General features: G+C 40.7%; 2 protein-coding genes and 2 long non-coding RNA genes across 8 annotated transcripts; 1 reads left to right on the top strand and 3 right to left on the bottom strand.

Moving 5' to 3' along the window:
• Positions 1-479: 479 nt before the first annotated feature.
• On the bottom strand, positions 480-3631 carry LOC110955180 (claudin-19-like). The gene is made up of 6 exons (XM_051958070.1): positions 3472-3631; positions 2162-2511; positions 1915-2079; positions 1101-1182; positions 915-1028; positions 480-657 (listed from the first exon to the last, which is right to left on the bottom strand). The coding sequence occupies exons 2-6, from the start codon at positions 2376-2378 to the stop codon at positions 564-566; spliced, it is 672 nt and encodes a 223-aa protein (XP_051814030.1). The 5' UTR covers positions 2379-2511; positions 3472-3631; the 3' UTR covers positions 480-563.
• Positions 3632-5063: 1432 nt separating this feature from the next.
• On the bottom strand, positions 5064-16506 carry LOC110955182 (presenilins-associated rhomboid-like protein, mitochondrial). Of its 2 annotated transcripts, none has more exons than XM_022200066.2 (10): positions 16102-16506; positions 14524-14743; positions 12502-12642; positions 12143-12191; positions 11380-11475; positions 11150-11299; positions 11001-11071; positions 9373-9474; positions 9196-9293; positions 5064-5749 (listed from the first exon to the last, which is right to left on the bottom strand). In XM_022200066.2, exons 1-10 carry the CDS (start codon positions 16176-16178, stop codon positions 5629-5631), a joined length of 1125 nt encoding a protein of 374 aa, XP_022055758.1. In that variant the 5' UTR covers positions 16179-16506; the 3' UTR covers positions 5064-5628. The 2 variants fall into 2 exon arrangements, with proteins under 2 accessions (XP_022055758.1, XP_022055759.1); XM_022200067.2 differs by having other exon boundaries at positions 14524-14740.
• Positions 12649-14483, top strand: LOC127536802 (uncharacterized). Of its 4 annotated transcripts, none has more exons than XR_007945994.1 (3): positions 12649-12958; positions 13673-14301; positions 14332-14483. It is a non-coding gene; the product is annotated as an uncharacterized LOC127536802 (long non-coding RNA). The 4 variants fall into 4 exon arrangements; XR_007945993.1 differs by having other exon boundaries at positions 12649-13060; XR_007945992.1 differs by lacking the exon at positions 12649-12958 and adding an exon at positions 13130-13417 and having other exon boundaries at positions 14332-14464.
• Positions 13070-13669, bottom strand: LOC127536801 (uncharacterized). The gene is made up of 3 exons (XR_007945990.1): positions 13582-13669; positions 13480-13547; positions 13070-13156 (listed from the first exon to the last, which is right to left on the bottom strand). It is a non-coding gene; the product is annotated as an uncharacterized LOC127536801 (long non-coding RNA).
• Positions 16507-16523: the final 17 nt, after the last annotated feature.

Genomic DNA, 16523 nt, shown 5'->3' with positions numbered 1-16523 from the left:
TTTCACTTTTATTTATTTTTATGAAACAGCTCTACATTTATGTGTTAAAATGTCTTATTGTTGATTTATTCGCTATTTTTAGTTGATTTTTTTTGTAATTTTGCAAATTTTATTTCATCAATTTTATTTTCTTCATTTAAAATGTATTTTTGATTAAATAACTATGGACTGAATTGATCCATATTCAGGATTTGATGAGAATTAAACTGCATGATGACTTTATTTAATATATTTAACTGGAGAACATGAGGCTCTGTGATTGGCTGAAATGCATGCTGGGAGTCGTAGTCCTTCAGAAACACAGATATGATTTCAGATGATTTGTCGCCTCCTGCTGGCAGAAAACCAAACTGCATGGACTCTAACTTGTAAAATAGAGAGAATTTTGAACTCCAAAGTGTTCATAAATAAATAAAAATGTCCTTCCTATGATGAATAAATCAAATCAAAATGTCTGACGATGACCCACAGAAACACTCTGAGATTCAACAAACATTTTATTTACAACATTAAACAGAAAATTGGAAGTTTTCAGACAGAAAATAAACACGATGTTTCGACGTTCAGACGTAAGCTTTGGAGCTGCTGCTGTCTGAAGCTGCTGCTGATCTGTAGATGTTCTGACCTCGACCAGAGCTGGAATAATACAAAAACTGCCTGTAAACAAACAAAACAAACATCAAACATGATTTAGTCGCATATTTTACCAACACAGAGGCTCCAGATTTTACATATTTAAAAAAGAAAGACAGATTTTATGGTCAAAAGGCAGAAAACTGGTTGGAAGTGTTTTGATTTTTTAACACAAACTGAAAACGTTGGACCTTTTCAGACCTCGGTTCACCGTTTCTGAGCCGAGCTGCTTTTAATTTACTGAATAATTCAGTGTGATTTGTTTGTACGTTTGTTTCTACCTGATAGGAGGTCCAGAGTTTTTCCTCCTGCAGGAGCAGCAGAGCATCGATCCTCCCAGTAAAGCCAAACTGGAAGCTGCCCAACCCAGATACAAACCAGCACCGAGCTCGAACCTGCAGCACCAACAGTCAGTGTCATCACCATGTTTTTATACAAATATGAATAAAGTAGAGTCTGTGACTGACCGGACTCCTCCATAGAGAGGATCATTGAAGTCCTGGATGACTCTGGCAGCGTACCAGGAAACTGCAGTCAGAGTGGAAACACCTGAAGAAGAAAAACAACAGAACAAACATGAGCTAAAGTTAGTGAAGGTTTATGTTGTGTTAACTTTGCTCTCTGTTGTAGAGATTCAGAGAAAATAAGTCACTAACACTTCTGAAATGACTCAACAAGAATCCGAACACTCAAGAACATGTCAAAAATGAGTTTTAAGAATTGGTCAAAATGGTTTGGAAGTGTCCAAAAAAGACTAAATGTGTCTAAAATGATGTAAACCTGCCCCAAAGGACCCAGACATCATCCAGAGTTACAAAAAATGATGCAAAATACCTCAACATTGACCAAAAATACATTTGAAACAGTCCAACATGACTCAAAAGTGTCTAAAATATTTTTTAAAAGCCTAAAATTACTTAAACTTGATCCAAAATGACTTAGAAATGTTCAAACATTTCTGGAAGATCACCTGAAATGACAAAAACTCTAAAATGACTCCAAAAATTGTCCAAATGTTTTTGTTACATCATGATTCTGCCACCACCATGCTTCATCATGATGCTGCCTCCACCGTGCTTTACAGTGGGGACGGTGTGTTTGTGGTGATGTTCAGTGTTTGGTGTCCAACATCATCTGATACGATCCTTTAATTAAAACTTGTTCCTGTCTGATTGTCCGGTTGGGTTCAGCTGACTTTGGTTGTTTTTTGAGATATTTCATTTCATCTACTTTATCTATTTATTGTATGTTCTCTTTAATAAGTATTTTTGTTTTTCCTACCAGACAGGATGAACATGACTCCTCCGCTCAGAGCGATCTGGTCTTTGACTTGATCCGACGCTCGGCCGATTTTGGTGCATTTGAGTCCGAGAACCGAGACGATGATGGAGGCGAAACCGAGCAGCAGCGAGATGATCATCAGAGCTCTGCAGGTCTGCAGGTGAACTGCAGGTGAAGCAGAGTTCACAGGTGTGACCACAGGAAGACAGGAAGTACCTTTACACAAAGTAATCAGAGTACTTCCTACCAGGGAGTCCCAGGACCGTCTTGAAGCGGCTGCACTGGACTGAACCGAGCGACGTGGCGGCACAGCTCATCCACAGACCTTCAAACGTCCACTGGCTGTTGCTCACCGACTCGCCCTGACTCTTCACCTTCCACACCTGGGAGGAGGTGCAGCTGGACTGGAGGCACCAGGAGACCACGCCCAGAACCAGACCCACCACCTGGAGGATCACCGCCATGCTGCTGGATGGACCCAGGCACACCTGGAGATACCTGGAGGCACCCTGAGGAACACCTGGAGATACCTGGAGGCACCTGAAGGCACTTGGAGGCACCTGGAGTCCTGAGGAACACCTAGATACTCCTGGAGATCTGAGGAACACATTATAAAACACTATTTTACCAAACATTCCCCCAATGTTCTATGAAAAGCACAGAAAAATGCTCTCAAACCAACAATTAGGAAACCTTTCTCCATACAGAAGGTTCTGGAACGTTCCTGTTCTAAGTAGAACATCATGGAACGTTCTTCTAGAAAACATTTCCACAACAGAGGAAGGATGTTCTCCACGCAACATTCAGAAAAAAAAACATTTAAAAACTGTTCAAGATCTCAGATGAGAGAACGTCTTTTAGAAGACGATCCGGTATTATTAACAAAGGTGGAACATTCTCCCTGCAATGTTCTGAGGATGTTTTTCAGACGTCCTTCAGTGAAAACTTTCTCAAACCAACATTCAAAGAATAATTTCCAGATATTAACGAGGCCTCAGACATGTTTTACTGATACAGAACGTTTCATATCGTTCCTGCAATGTGAAGAACTAAAAGTGGAACACCTTATAGAACATTCTTCTATACGTTTCAACAGCGGCAACAACAGAAGGACGTTCTCAATGCAAAATTCAAAAAAATGTTTCAGACCTCAGATGACAGAATGTTCTTTAGAAGACGTTCCTGTACAGTTAAAGGTGGAACATTCGACCTGCAATGTTCTAAAGAAGTTCTTCAGCAAAACATTCTCACAGTGTTCAGATGACAAAGTAGTTCTCAAACATTCAAAAAAAATGTTAGATATTATCGAAGGAACACATTATAGAACGCTCATCTACAAGATGATACTAGGATTGTAAATGCAGCATTCAGAAAAAGTTTTGAAGATGCGATCAAGGTATCAGATGGCAGCATGTTCTTTAGAAAACGTTCCTGTACTCCGATTTATTTCTTCAAGTACTTGACTAAAATCAAACAAAGTAAAAACCTGAAATGTTCCACCTGCGAGGTAAAATAAAAAATGTCAGACTAGTGTTCTGTTTTCATTGAGGTTCTTACCGTCGGCTCAGACTCTGAGGTTCCTCTTGGTTCTGGTTCTCTACAGTGTTTCTGATCTGAAGAGTTTGGTTGTTTCTGGTCCTCTGAGGTTTGTAGCTGCTGGATTTCAGGGTTGATGAACTTTGGGGAACTCCTCTGAACACACAGCAGTATCGATGTTCAGTTTCACCTTCAGCTGGTTGTTGGGAATCAGTGGATCCAAAAACATTCCTCAGAAACTCACAGGGATGTTTAATAATGCTGCTTTTAGAGAACTTACAGAAAAGACTGAGAACAGATCTCTACAAATTAATGTCAGTTAAGTAAAAATATAAAACATGAACTAAGTGGTTTTCTAAGTGTTCACCTCCTTTCAGTCAGTATTTCGTAGATTCAGTTCCAGCATTGATCCTGTTGGTTTCAATCAGTCTGAACATCTGAAGCTTTACCTCATTCTACTATGAAACGGATCAAACTGTCATGATGCTGCCACCACCGTGCTTCACATCATGATACTGCCACCACGTTTCATCATGATACTGCCACCACCGTGCTTCACATCATGATGCTGCCACCACCGTGCTTCACATCATGATACTGCCTCCACCGTGCTTCACATCATGATGCTGCCACCACCGTGCTTCACATCATGATGCTGCCACCACCGTGCTTCACATCATGATGCTGCCACCACCGTGCTTCACATCATGATGCTGCCACCACCGTGCTTCACATCATGATGCTGCCACCACCGTGCTTCACATCATGATACTGCCACCACGTTTCATCATGATACTGCCACCACCGTGCTTCACATCATGATGCTGCCACCACCGTGCTTCACATCATGATACTGCCACCACCGTGCTTCACATCATGATGCTGCCACCACCGTGCTTCACATCATGATGCTGCCTCCACCGTGCTTCACAGTGGGGATGGTGTGTTTGTGATGATGTTCAGTGTTTGGTGTCCATCAAACATATCATCTAGTCTGATGTTCATAAAGCTCCATCCTGGTCTCCTCAGACCAAAGAACCTTCTTCCAGGTGTCTTCAGAGTCTCCAGTTTTAGAGGACGGCCTTGCTCTAGTCAGATTTATTCATGTTCCATCTTTCTTCCATTTCTCAATGATGGATTTAACTGGATTCCTAGAGATCTTCAGCAACTTGGAAATGTTCTTGGAGTTCCAGTCTAAACTGGACCTCTGTGTTGTGTTTGTGTCCACATGTCGGTTGGTGGACTTCAGACTTTCTGTTTATCAGCTCATTGTTTGCAGTTTTACTCATCATGAGATTTGACCTGCGGCAATTCGGACATTCGGACTTTAACCTGCAGACCACCGACTGATCCAACTGTCTGAGAGGAAGAATCTCTTTTTTTTTTAGAAAAACATTCAGTAATTAAAACAGGGATGTTAAATACGCAGGATTCCCCAGGATAATTCTTAATATCCAGAACCCCACAAGTATTTTACTCAACCTATCATGACCATGTCGACTTTTTCTACAAAAATAAGACAGTCAAGAGCTAAACAGCTTCATACAGATCGTTCCTACAAATACAAGATCTTTAAATAGTTCTTTGTTGTTAAATGTGACGCAGATTTCAAGTCTGATTTCATCATTTAACAATTTTATTTGAAAGAAATAGCGACAAACATAAATAAGCAGAAAAACAGACGAAAGGAGACGGACTTCGTGTCCGAATATCGTCAATCTTGGAGAAATGTTTCTAACTTTTTCTGATTCTGTCCCGACTCCTCGACAATAAATATCGCATTCAGTGTTTGTCTAATTTCAGTGTTTTCACGTAGAAATTTGCTCCACAAAACTGATCGATCGATAAAAAACACAAATAAATCACTTAATTATCTGCAAAAACATTTCAATAAACAATCTTTTTGGAGGTTTTGGGGCTAAAAAATGACTCTTGGTGTCTTTATTGGACAAACAATTACCTGATTGATTGTTAGAGGATTTTTAGTCCAGTGGTGAAGTTTTCTCATTTTTTTGTCTTTTATGGGGGAACAAACTAAACAAAACCAGTCAAGAACATAAGCGTTAAATCCAGACTCCCAACTGTCTCCTGAAAGTTGCAGAGATTCTGTGCTTCTGTCTGTACATTTTTTACATCTTTACAGGTTAGTTTTTTATTTCCCATCAGTCCTGGCATCTCTCAAACTGAACCTCCTCGGTCTCCACCTCCTCGTCCTCCTCCGGTTCTCAGTTCGTGCCAAAGTTTAACAAAAGGTTCTCGGTTCTTCCAGATCAACTCGTGGCCAAAAAGTATGTACCATCTGAGGAGAGACGGAAGGAAACGTTTTAGAAAACATAAAAAAAAGTTTAAATAATTAATCTGCATTTGTTCCACCTGGATGAATGTGAATCAGGTCAGACTGTTAAATTTTAAGTTTTTACAGAACGACGCCTACCAAACCCATTTTTACTTGTTGGACCATCTCAGAATCTCTTGAAACTTTGTAAGAATGATCTTTGGATTCTGAAACTGACATCTGTCCATTTTTGTAGCTGAAACTCCAACATTTTCGTAATTTTATTTTTCAGCCAATGAAAACTTTCAATAAATCCTTTGTGAGTTGGAAATTGAATGAGATGCCACTTTCAGACATCCATATCTATTGAAGTATCATCCTAGAGTCTTCAGATGTTCAGAAGTTTCTGGTGAATGGAGGGAATGCAGATGTCTGACGATGTCAGTTTGAGATGCCAAAGATCATTCTTACAAAGTTTCAAGAGGCTCTGAGGTGGTCCAGCAATCACCTTTGCTGAGGTGAAATGGAATGACCCAATTACTAGAACAAGCAATTTCTGGAAAAACTGCAGGTGTGATTGCTGAAAGTTCTTGTATCTTGCTTGAAATATCTTGTACATTTCAAGACGTGCTTGGACAGAACCTGGTATTGACCTTCAACTGCAATGAAAAGACAAACATTAAAAGATGGAGGCCTTGGGAGTATTTTAAATCTAAGATGACGACTGTCGATGCACAGATTTATGAACAGGAAGCTTTGAAAGTTGAGAATATTCCTCAAAACTTAAGTCTGTTCTCCTACAGGATCTCATTCCTCTAAAAATAAAAATACTAGAATAAAATCAGACAACACAGATATTTGCAAGAAGTTTCAAAGCAAGTATTAGATCAATATACTTGGATAGACGCCAGAGAAACTACTCTAACTTTCAGCAATCGCACCTGCAATTTCTGGAAGAATTGCAGGTGTGATTGCTGAAAGTTCTTGCATCTTGTAGACATTAGTTTGTACATGAACGGGAGGAACCTGGTGTTGAACCTTCAACTGTAATGAAAAGACAAACATTAAAAGACTGAAGGGTTGGGAGTACTTTAAATCCTAGATGTCGACTGCAGACGCACAAATGTCAGAACAGGAAGCTTTGAAAGTTGAGACTATTTCATGAGAGTTTAGTCTATTCTCCCAAAGGATCTCATTTGTCTTCATTAAATCATAATCACAAAATACTAGTATGAAATTGACCATTACGGATATTTGCCCCAGGAGTCAAAACAAGTATTAGGTCAATGTACTTGGATTTACACAGCAGGTTCTTGGTTTAACACATCCTCGACCTACGGCGGTTCGTCATCTCCCATATATTTATTAAAGTCTTGTTCCATCATTCCAACGTACAGTGTTGGCGACAATAAAACAAATTTTGTGAGGGAACTAGTTGGCAAGCGGATGAATACGTTGCTATATGAGGAAGACGGCTTTGTTTACATTCGCCGGTTGTACGCCGCATACGTCACAGTATGTAAGTTCTGATTTACGGCAAAAATCACGTTATGTAGGAACGGAATTCTGACCTACACACGTGGACAAAATTGTTGGTACCCCTCAGTTAAAGAAGGAAAAACCCACAATTCTCACTGAAATCACTTGAAACTCACAAAAGTAACAATAAAAAAAAATTTATTGAAAATTAAATAATCAAAAACAGCCATTACTTTTGAATTGTTGATTAACATAATTATTTAAAAAAACAAACTAATGAAACAGGCCTGGACAAAAATGATGGTACCTCTATAAAAGATTGAAAACTATTTGACCAGAGTGACATGATTAACTCAAGTGTGTCATTTAATTGACATCACAGGTGTTTCCAAACTCATAATCAGTCAGTCTGCCTATTTAAAGGGAGACAAGTAGTCACCCTGCTGTTTGGTGAAAAGGTGTGTACCACACTGAACATGGACAACAGAAAGCGAAGGAGAGAATTGTCCCAGGACATCCGAAAAAAAATTATAGACGAACATCTTAAAGGTAAAGGCTATAAGACCATCTCTAAACAGCTTGAAGTTCCTGTGACAACAGTGGCTCATATTATTCAGAAGTTCAAGACCCACGGGACAGTAGCCAACCTCCCTGGACGTGGCCGCAAGAGGAAAATTGATGACAAATTGAAGAGACGGATCGTTGGAATTGTATCCAAAGAGCCCAGAGCAACCTCCAAAGAAATTAAAGGTGAACTCCAAGGCCAAGGTACATCAGTGTCAGATCGCACCGTTCGTCGTTGTTTGAGCCAAAGTGGACTTCATGGGAGACGACCAAGGAGGACACCACTGCTGAAAAAAACTCATAAAAAAGCCAGACTGGAATTTGCAAAAATGCATGTTGACAAGCCACAAAGCTTCTGGGAGAATGTCCTTTGGACAGATGAGACCAAACTGGAGCTTTTTGGTAAGGCACATCAACTCTATGTTCATAGACTCAAAAACCAAGCATACGAAGAAAAGAACACTGTCCCTACGGTGAAACATGGAGGAGGCTCAGTAATGTTTTGGGGCTGCTTTGCTGCATCTGGCACAGGGTGTCTTGAAAGTGTGCAAGGTACGATGAAATCTGAAGACTATCAAGGCATTCTGGAGAGAAATGTGTTGCCTAGTGTCAGAAAGCTTGGTCTCAGTCGCAGGTCATGGGTCTTCCAACAGGACAACGATCCAAAACACACAGCCAAAAACACCCAAGAATGGCTGAGAGAAAAGCGTTGGACTATTCTAAAGTGGCCTTCTATGAGCCCAGATCTGAATCCCATTGAACATATGTGGAAGGAGCTGAAACATGCCATTTGGAGAAGACACCCATCAAACCTGAGACAACTGGAGCTGTTTGCTCATGAGGAGTGGGCCAAAATACCTGTTGACAGCTGCAGAATGCTCATTGACAAATACAGAAATCGTTTAATTGCAGTGATTGCCTCAAAAGGTTGTGCAACAAAATATTAAGTTATGGGTACCATCATTTTTGTCCAGCCCTATTTCATTAGTTTGTTTTTTTAAATAATTATGTTAATCAACAATTCAAAAGTGATGGCTGATTTTGATTATTTAATTTTCAATAAATTTTTATGTATTGTTACTTTTGTGAGTTTCAAGTGATTTCAGTGAGAATTGTGGGTTTTTCCTTCTTTAACTGAGGGGTACCAACAATTTTGTCCACGTGTGTAAGTCGAGAGAAACTACTATTACCAAACTAACTTTCAGCAATCACAGCTGCAATTTCTTGAAAAGTTGCAGCTGTGATTGCTTAAAGTTCTTGCATCTTACTAACATTAGCTTGTACAGTTGAAGACATGAACAGGACGAGCCTTGTGTTGAAGTAAATTGAATATAATAATATTAATAGACAGCAAAAATGACAACAAGCACTAATGAATGACTAAATAAATCGAGCCAACAGCTGTTTTCACTGCTAACTCGACTCACATTCCAAACAGGGCTCCTCCTAAATGAGCGCCGTGGTCGAAGAACCTCCATCCCAGCACCAGACCGGCCGTATCCATGGCAACGATGGCCTTCAGAGCCTGTGGACGGGCACAGAGGACGAGGTTAGGGAGGACGGTGAGGGTTAATAAACGGGTAAACCAGGTGAGGGTTTCTTACGTTGGCGGCCGTGAAGGTGAACATGGGGAAGAAGATGATGGCCAGTTTGGCTTCTGGCATTTTGGTGCAAACGGCGGCCAGGACGGTCATGATGGCGCCGGACTGGAACCAGAAACACGTTTATGAATCCTGAAGTCTTACAGAATCAGCACTGCGTGACATTTTCACTCACTAAGGAGTCCAAACATTTCTGCTTGATGCACTTCAGTACGAATCTACATCCCCTGTCAAAAGTTTTAGGACACCGTCTCATTCAAATAAAGTAGAACCTGTCCTACAACGTTTGACAGGGGGTGTATTTCATCATATGGATGTGATCAGGGCAGGACTCTGATCATACATGTAAAGTTTCAGGCAGATTGGAGCATGTTCAGGACATTTACACAGCATTTGAAATTTCATGATGAAGGATCAAAATTCCAGAGGCCGCCACGGACACGCCCTTTGACTTTGGAAAAAGATTTTAATAACTTTGGATCATTAAGGCCTCCTGTATGTACTGGCCCAATTTGAGGTGAATTGGAGTTTCCCCCTAGGAGGAGTTCGCTCTAGAAAAAAATGAAAAATGGGCAAAATCTGACATTCAACGCAAAATAGCTCACTTCCTGTTGGGTTTGGAATGTGGCTGTCACTGACTTTTTTGTTCAGCCTGATGTGCTGCATATGTGTACCAAATTTGGTAAATACACCCCCTGTCAAAAGTTGTAGGACAGGTTCTACTTTATTTGAATGAGAAAGTGTCCTAAAACTCTTGACAAGGGGTGTAGATTCACTTAAAACCAGGCAAACAGTCATGAGAAGCTCGATGAACAAATGATTTCAGCTCTTCTATCGGTCATTTATATCAAAATGTAAACTGTGGCGCTTATTTAGAGTCAGAACCAGAGATTAGAAACAGGTCTTCAGAAATAACCACCAATGTGCAGCACACAGTGTGTTTTTGCAATTTTCTACTTTAGTTTTGGGAAAATTTTATTTCTCTGGCTGCTGTATTAGATCTCTTTGTGGACGGTTTGGGTATGTTTTGGGTTCCTTTGACAATTTTTGTGTCTCTTTCTGAAAGTTTTGAGACTCTTTGTGTTCATTTTATGTCTCTTTGCAGTTGTTTTGAGTGTACTTGTGTCCCACTGGTGCTTTTGTGTCTCTTTGCAGTACTTTAATGTTTCTTTGTGGTCTTTTCGTGTCTCTTCACAGTTGCTTTGCGTTTCTATGTTTGTTGTTTTCTACGCCTTTGTGATGTCTTCAGCGGTTGTTCTGGGTCTGTCGTCATCTCGTATCTTTTTTTGTTTGTTTTTTTTGCCTCTTGGGTCATTTTGTGTCTTTTCTTGGTGGTTTTATGTCTTTTATGTCTCATTGTGTTGGTTTTGTGTCTTTTACTGGTTGTTTTGTGTCTCTCTGTGGTCTTCTTGAGTGTCTTTTTGGTTGTTGTGAGTCGCTTACTGGTTGTTTTTGTGTCTCTTTGTATTACTTTCTGTCCCTCTATGGTAGTTGTGCGTCTCTTCGTAGTCAGTTTGTGAACAGCTGATTTGTGAAGCTGCTAAACTTTAATAAATTTCTCCTCAGCAGCAGAAGTAGCTTGTGTTCTTTTCTTTCGCAGAACTTTCTAAAAGCAGTTTGTTGCTTCTTACCGCTCCAAGTGACGGACCAAACCTCCCTGTAGCCGTCTTACAGACATAACTGACAAACGTGGAAACAACACCTGGACAGAGAGGGAACAGAATCAGTGATCTCAGTCTATGAACCACAAACACAGCGTTTATACTGCATCCTGTATCACCTGCAGACAGGTAGACGGCCAGAAACTGCTCCCGGCCCAGCATGGAGACGGCGCTGGTGGAGAAGCTCCAGAGGACGTACATGTTGGCGGCCATGTGGAAGAAGGAGAAGTGGCTGAACGTGGAGAGCAGCATGGGAGAGCACAGAGTCCCTGCAAGAGGACAGAAACTCACATTTACTACCAGATAAACATGTTATAAGAGACCCTGAAGGCACCGTCAGCAGACTCACTGGACGCAGGGTTAGCGGTGAAGTATCGGATCATGAAGCGCTGCAGGGACGGGACTCTCCAGCAGCAGAAGACGACGGCGTTAGCAGCAATGATCCCTGGGAGAAAAAAAGACACAAAGAACATTATTACTGTTCTGTATCAGAGTTTGACTGTCTTTTTCTGTGTCTCTGTGGTTGTTTTGTGTCTCTTTGTGGTCTTTTAGTGTCACTTTGTGGTCTTTTTGTGGTTGTTTTATGTCCCTTCGTGGTCTTTTCATGTGTCTGTGGTCTTTTTGTGTCTCTTCACAGGTGTTTTGTGTCTGAATTCCTGCGTGTCTGTATTTGTCGTCGTCTACATCTTTGCGATGTCTTTTGTGGTCATTTAGTGTCTCTTTGTCGTCATCTCATTTCTTATATGGGTTGTTTTGTGTGTCTTTGGTCATTGTGTGCTTTTTTTGATGTTTTTTTTTAATGTCTCTGTGGTATTTTTGAGTGTGCGTGTTGCTTGTTTTCTACGTCCTTGTGATGTCTTTTGTGTCTCTGGATTCTGGGTGTAAACATGAAACTGTGTCACATTATTGTTGTTCTGTGTGGGACTTTAACTGTCTGTGGATCTAGAAATACTAAAGTGAAGCTCGTTGATTTTATTCACAGATTGTTAAAGTAAAAACATCTGTGGAGTTCTGAGACTTCACAGTGAAGCGATGCTGCATTTAAGTGCTGGTGGAAAACTTGGAAATTTGGCTTTTTACTCATGTTTCCTCTGTGCTGTCCGTCGACTCACCTGTTACCGTCTTCTGTCCTTCACTCAGGCTGTTCCACCATTGGTTGATCTGAAACACAAACAGCCAATCAGGGCTTTGTTTGTCTTTATCATCCTGGCATGTTTTTCTTTAACAGTTTTGATCACTTTTAATCGTCTGCACCATTCTTTTTAACCATCTTCACTTTTTCCTTTTTATACATCTTTTTTTCCTCACGTTTTAAAAACATCTGGTTAATCATCACCTCTTTTGTAAAAAATTAACTCCATCATCTTCAAAAAAATAAATCCTCCTCAACTCCTTTTATTGTTTTTATCGTCTTTATTTCTTTTCCTCACCTCTTTTTAGCGTTTTTATCGTCTTTGTTTCTGTTCCTCACCTCCTTTCTTACGTCTCCTCGTTTCTGAGGTCGAACTCTCTCCAGCCAGTCGGCTCGGATCTCGTCGAAGTAACTCTGGACTCGAGACTTGAGTGACTCGTACTGCCAGATGGCCGCTGAGCCGAAGGAGCAGCCTGTAAACTGACATGGAGTTAACACCTGTCTGTGACATCACCGCTGATGTCATCCCCTGCACCATCAGGTAAACAACAGCTACATGTAAACAACAGCTACATGTAAACAACAGCTACATGTAAACAATACCTGCAGGTAAACAACACCTACAGGTAAACAACACCTACAGGTAAACAACACCTACAGGTAAACATCAACTACATGTAAACAACAGCTACATGTAAACAACAGCTACAGGTAAACAACACCTACATGTAAACATCACCTACAGGTAAACAACACCTACAGGTAAACATCAACTACATGTAAACAACACCTACATGTAAACAACAGCTACAGGTAAACAACACCTACATGTAAACATCACCTACAGGTAAACAACACCTACAGGTAAACATCAACTACATGTAAACAACACCTACATGTAAACAACAGCTACATGTAAACAACAGCTACATGTAAACAACAGCTACAGGTAAACAACACCTACATGTAAACATCACCTACAGGTAAACAACAGCTACAGGTAAACATCACCTACATGTAAACAACACCTACATGTAAACAACAGCCACATGTAAACAACAGCTACAGGTAAACAACACCTACATGTAAACATCACCTACAGGTAAACAACACCTACAGGTAAATATCACCTACATGTAAACAACAGCCACATGTAAACAACAGCTACAGGTAAACAACACCTACATGTAAACATCACCTACAGGTAAACAACAGCTACATGTAAACATCACCTACAGGTAAACAACACCTACAGGTAAACATCACCTACATGTAAACAACACCTACATGTAAACAACACCTACAGGTAAACAACACCTACATGTAAACATCACCTACAGGTAAACAACACCTACAGGTAAACATCAACTACATGTAAACAACACCTACATGTAAACATCAACTACATGTAAACAACACCTACATGTAAACAACAGCTACATGTAAACAACAGCTACAGGTAAACAACACCTACATGTAAACATCACCTACAGGTAAACAACACCTACAGGTAAACATCAACTACATGTAAACAACACCTACATGTAAACAACAGCTACATGTAAACAACAGCTACAGGTAAACAACACCTACATGTAAACATCACCTACATGTAAACAACACCTACAGGTAAACATCACCTACATGTAAACAACACCTACATGTAAACAACAGCCACATGTAAACAACAGCTACAGGTAAACAACACCTACATGTAAACATCACCTACATGTAAACAACACCTACAGGTAAATATCACCTACATGTAAACAACACCTACATGTAAACAACAGCCACATGTAAACAACAGCCACATGTAAACAACAGCCACAGGTAAACAACAGCTACAGGTAAACAACACCTACATGTAAACATCACCTACATGTAAACAACGCCTACAGGTAAACATCACCTACATGTAAACAACACCTACATGTAAACAACACCTGCAGGTAAACAACACCTACAGGTAAACATCACCTACAGGTAAACAACAGCTACATGTAAACAACACCGACAGGTAAACAACACCTACAGGTAAACATCACCTACAGGTAAACATCACCTACATGTATACATCACCTACTTGTAAACATCACCTACTTGTAAACAACACCTACAGGTAAACAACACCTACAGGTAAACAACACAGGTAAACAACACCTACAGGTAAACAACACCTACAGGTAAACATCACTGACAGGTAAACATCACCTACAGGTAAACACAGGTAAACAACATCTACATGTAAACAACACCTACAGGTAAACATCTACTTGTAAACAACACCTACAGGTAAACAACATCTACTTGTAAACAACACCTACCTGTAAACAACACCTACAGGTAAACATCACCTACCCCCACGGTGAAGACGAACGGTCGGAGCAGCCGGCCGAAGGCTCGTGGTGTGCTGGGCGGAGTCTGCTGGTCCAGGTGGGGGGCGGGGCTCCGTCGGTGGGCGGCGGTCTCAGAGAGCTCCGTGTGGGCGGGGCCTAACTCCTCCTCCACCTTCTTGGGTTCTGGTTTTCTGGCTGCTTTCCTGAAGCTGCATCTCTGCTGGAGGCTGTGAGGCCACCTGCTGGACGGATGCAGAACTTCAGCCACAGAAACACCACATACAACCGTAGTTTATATAATGATAATTACTAAAATTATATAATATGGAAGATCCTCATTATTCTGACTGATGCATCCTCCGCCACCATGGAGAATCGTCTTATTAGCTAAATTAAAGCACTCTGAAGCGACAAAGTTGGAGAAAGATTCTAGATATGACTGCCATGATTAGCCAGCAGACTGATGCATGTCTTAGTTAAAGTTTAATTCTTCATGTCAAATGTTATCCCTCAGTTTCACTACATAATTGTTGATCATTCATGGCTGCAGACTGCCACCAAAACAATTGCAGATGTGACCATTTTTTAAGTGTTTGCAAGTTAAAATTTCAAGTGGTCACATTTGTACTTTTGAATGATGATCATTAAACTTTTTTATTGTTGCTTTAACCAGCTCAGGCAGCTACTGTGTTAGCCAGAGTGGTAGAAAATATAACTTTTATTTCTTCTGTGGCTCCGTCAGTCTTTTCCTGCTGGTTTATTGTCTGTGGGAGACCTTTTCATTATTATATCTTTATTTTTTAGCCCAGTTTTGTAATTCTTGTGCTTCCTTCTGCCTCATCTCTATCCAGCTGCTTTAACATTTAAATTCCCTTATGTGAAAAATCAATAAAGTTTATCTTATTTTTATATGTTATTAAAGAGTGAAAATACATTCAGACAGTGCATGAATCAACAGACGGAGAGACCATATTTTTAAACACTCACAGTTCTCCTGAAGATCCCAAACCCTTGAGCTAAAAGGTGTTTTTTGTTTCCTGAACTTTAAAACTGTTGTTTAATTTAAAACAAAGATGGTGGCGTCAATCTGACATAAACCGACTGTCTTAACCATGAAAATAGTCACAATTCCTTTTAATTTCCTTGAAAATTTTAGTGTTTTTGAAATTCAGATAGCTAGAAAAAACTTGGAGGATTCTGGAGATACATTTAGAACTACTGTGGGTGTTATTTTTAAAGATCTTTAGAGCTATTCGATTACTAGCTCTATGACCCGAATACAAGCTAATCTAAGAGTAGGGTACACCGGGGCTTATTGGCCGCTTTAACTCAACAATTTCAGTAAATAATGTCAAAAATGAGCTGACAATTGAATAATTAACTGACAATTAAATAAATAAACTACAGACATGTGAGTGAAGCGGTTTAAATCTGCTGGAAAAACAAACAAACACCCAGCAGTTCGCTCTGTTAGCCGCCTGCTAACGTTAGCCGGCTGCTTCTAACTGTCCTTGAAGCTAACGGAGCTACCTCCGTGCAGCGGAGCTCCGTCCGTCTGCTGGCCGGAGAAGGCCGCTCCTGTCCGGCTGTGGGGACTCACCTGCCACCCCTCACGGAGCTCCGTAACGCGTCTTCCCCGGTCAGCCGGAGCAGGACGGAGCAGCTCCTCCACGCCATGATGGAGTCCGGAGACTCCGACTGTCAACCCCCAGCTGGTGGTTCATACCCGGGTCAACACGGAGAGCAGGGCCTGGGGTCACAGCGACACCCGGAGGATCTAGTCAAGTTCAACCTCTCAAACTTTCGTTTCATCAGATCACAACTGTCACTGCAAGCAGCTAAAATGTTTATGTATTCCATGGTCTTATCAAACATAACATATTGTCTAACAACTTGGTCTCAGGCACATAAAACAACACTAACATCCTTGGAGTCACTATACAAACGGACAATAAAAGTACTGGACAATAATTCACCATCAGGCATCCCCTCCACTCAGTCAATTTGCCAACATCAGAAATA

This window comes from Acanthochromis polyacanthus, chromosome 13 (assembly GCF_021347895.1).
Source record: "Acanthochromis polyacanthus isolate Apoly-LR-REF ecotype Palm Island chromosome 13, KAUST_Apoly_ChrSc, whole genome shotgun sequence".
Classification (NCBI taxonomy): domain Eukaryota; kingdom Metazoa; phylum Chordata; class Actinopteri; family Pomacentridae; genus Acanthochromis; species Acanthochromis polyacanthus.
Note: the sequence above shows the minus strand (reverse complement) of the source record. Positions and strands in the feature narration are given on the sequence as shown.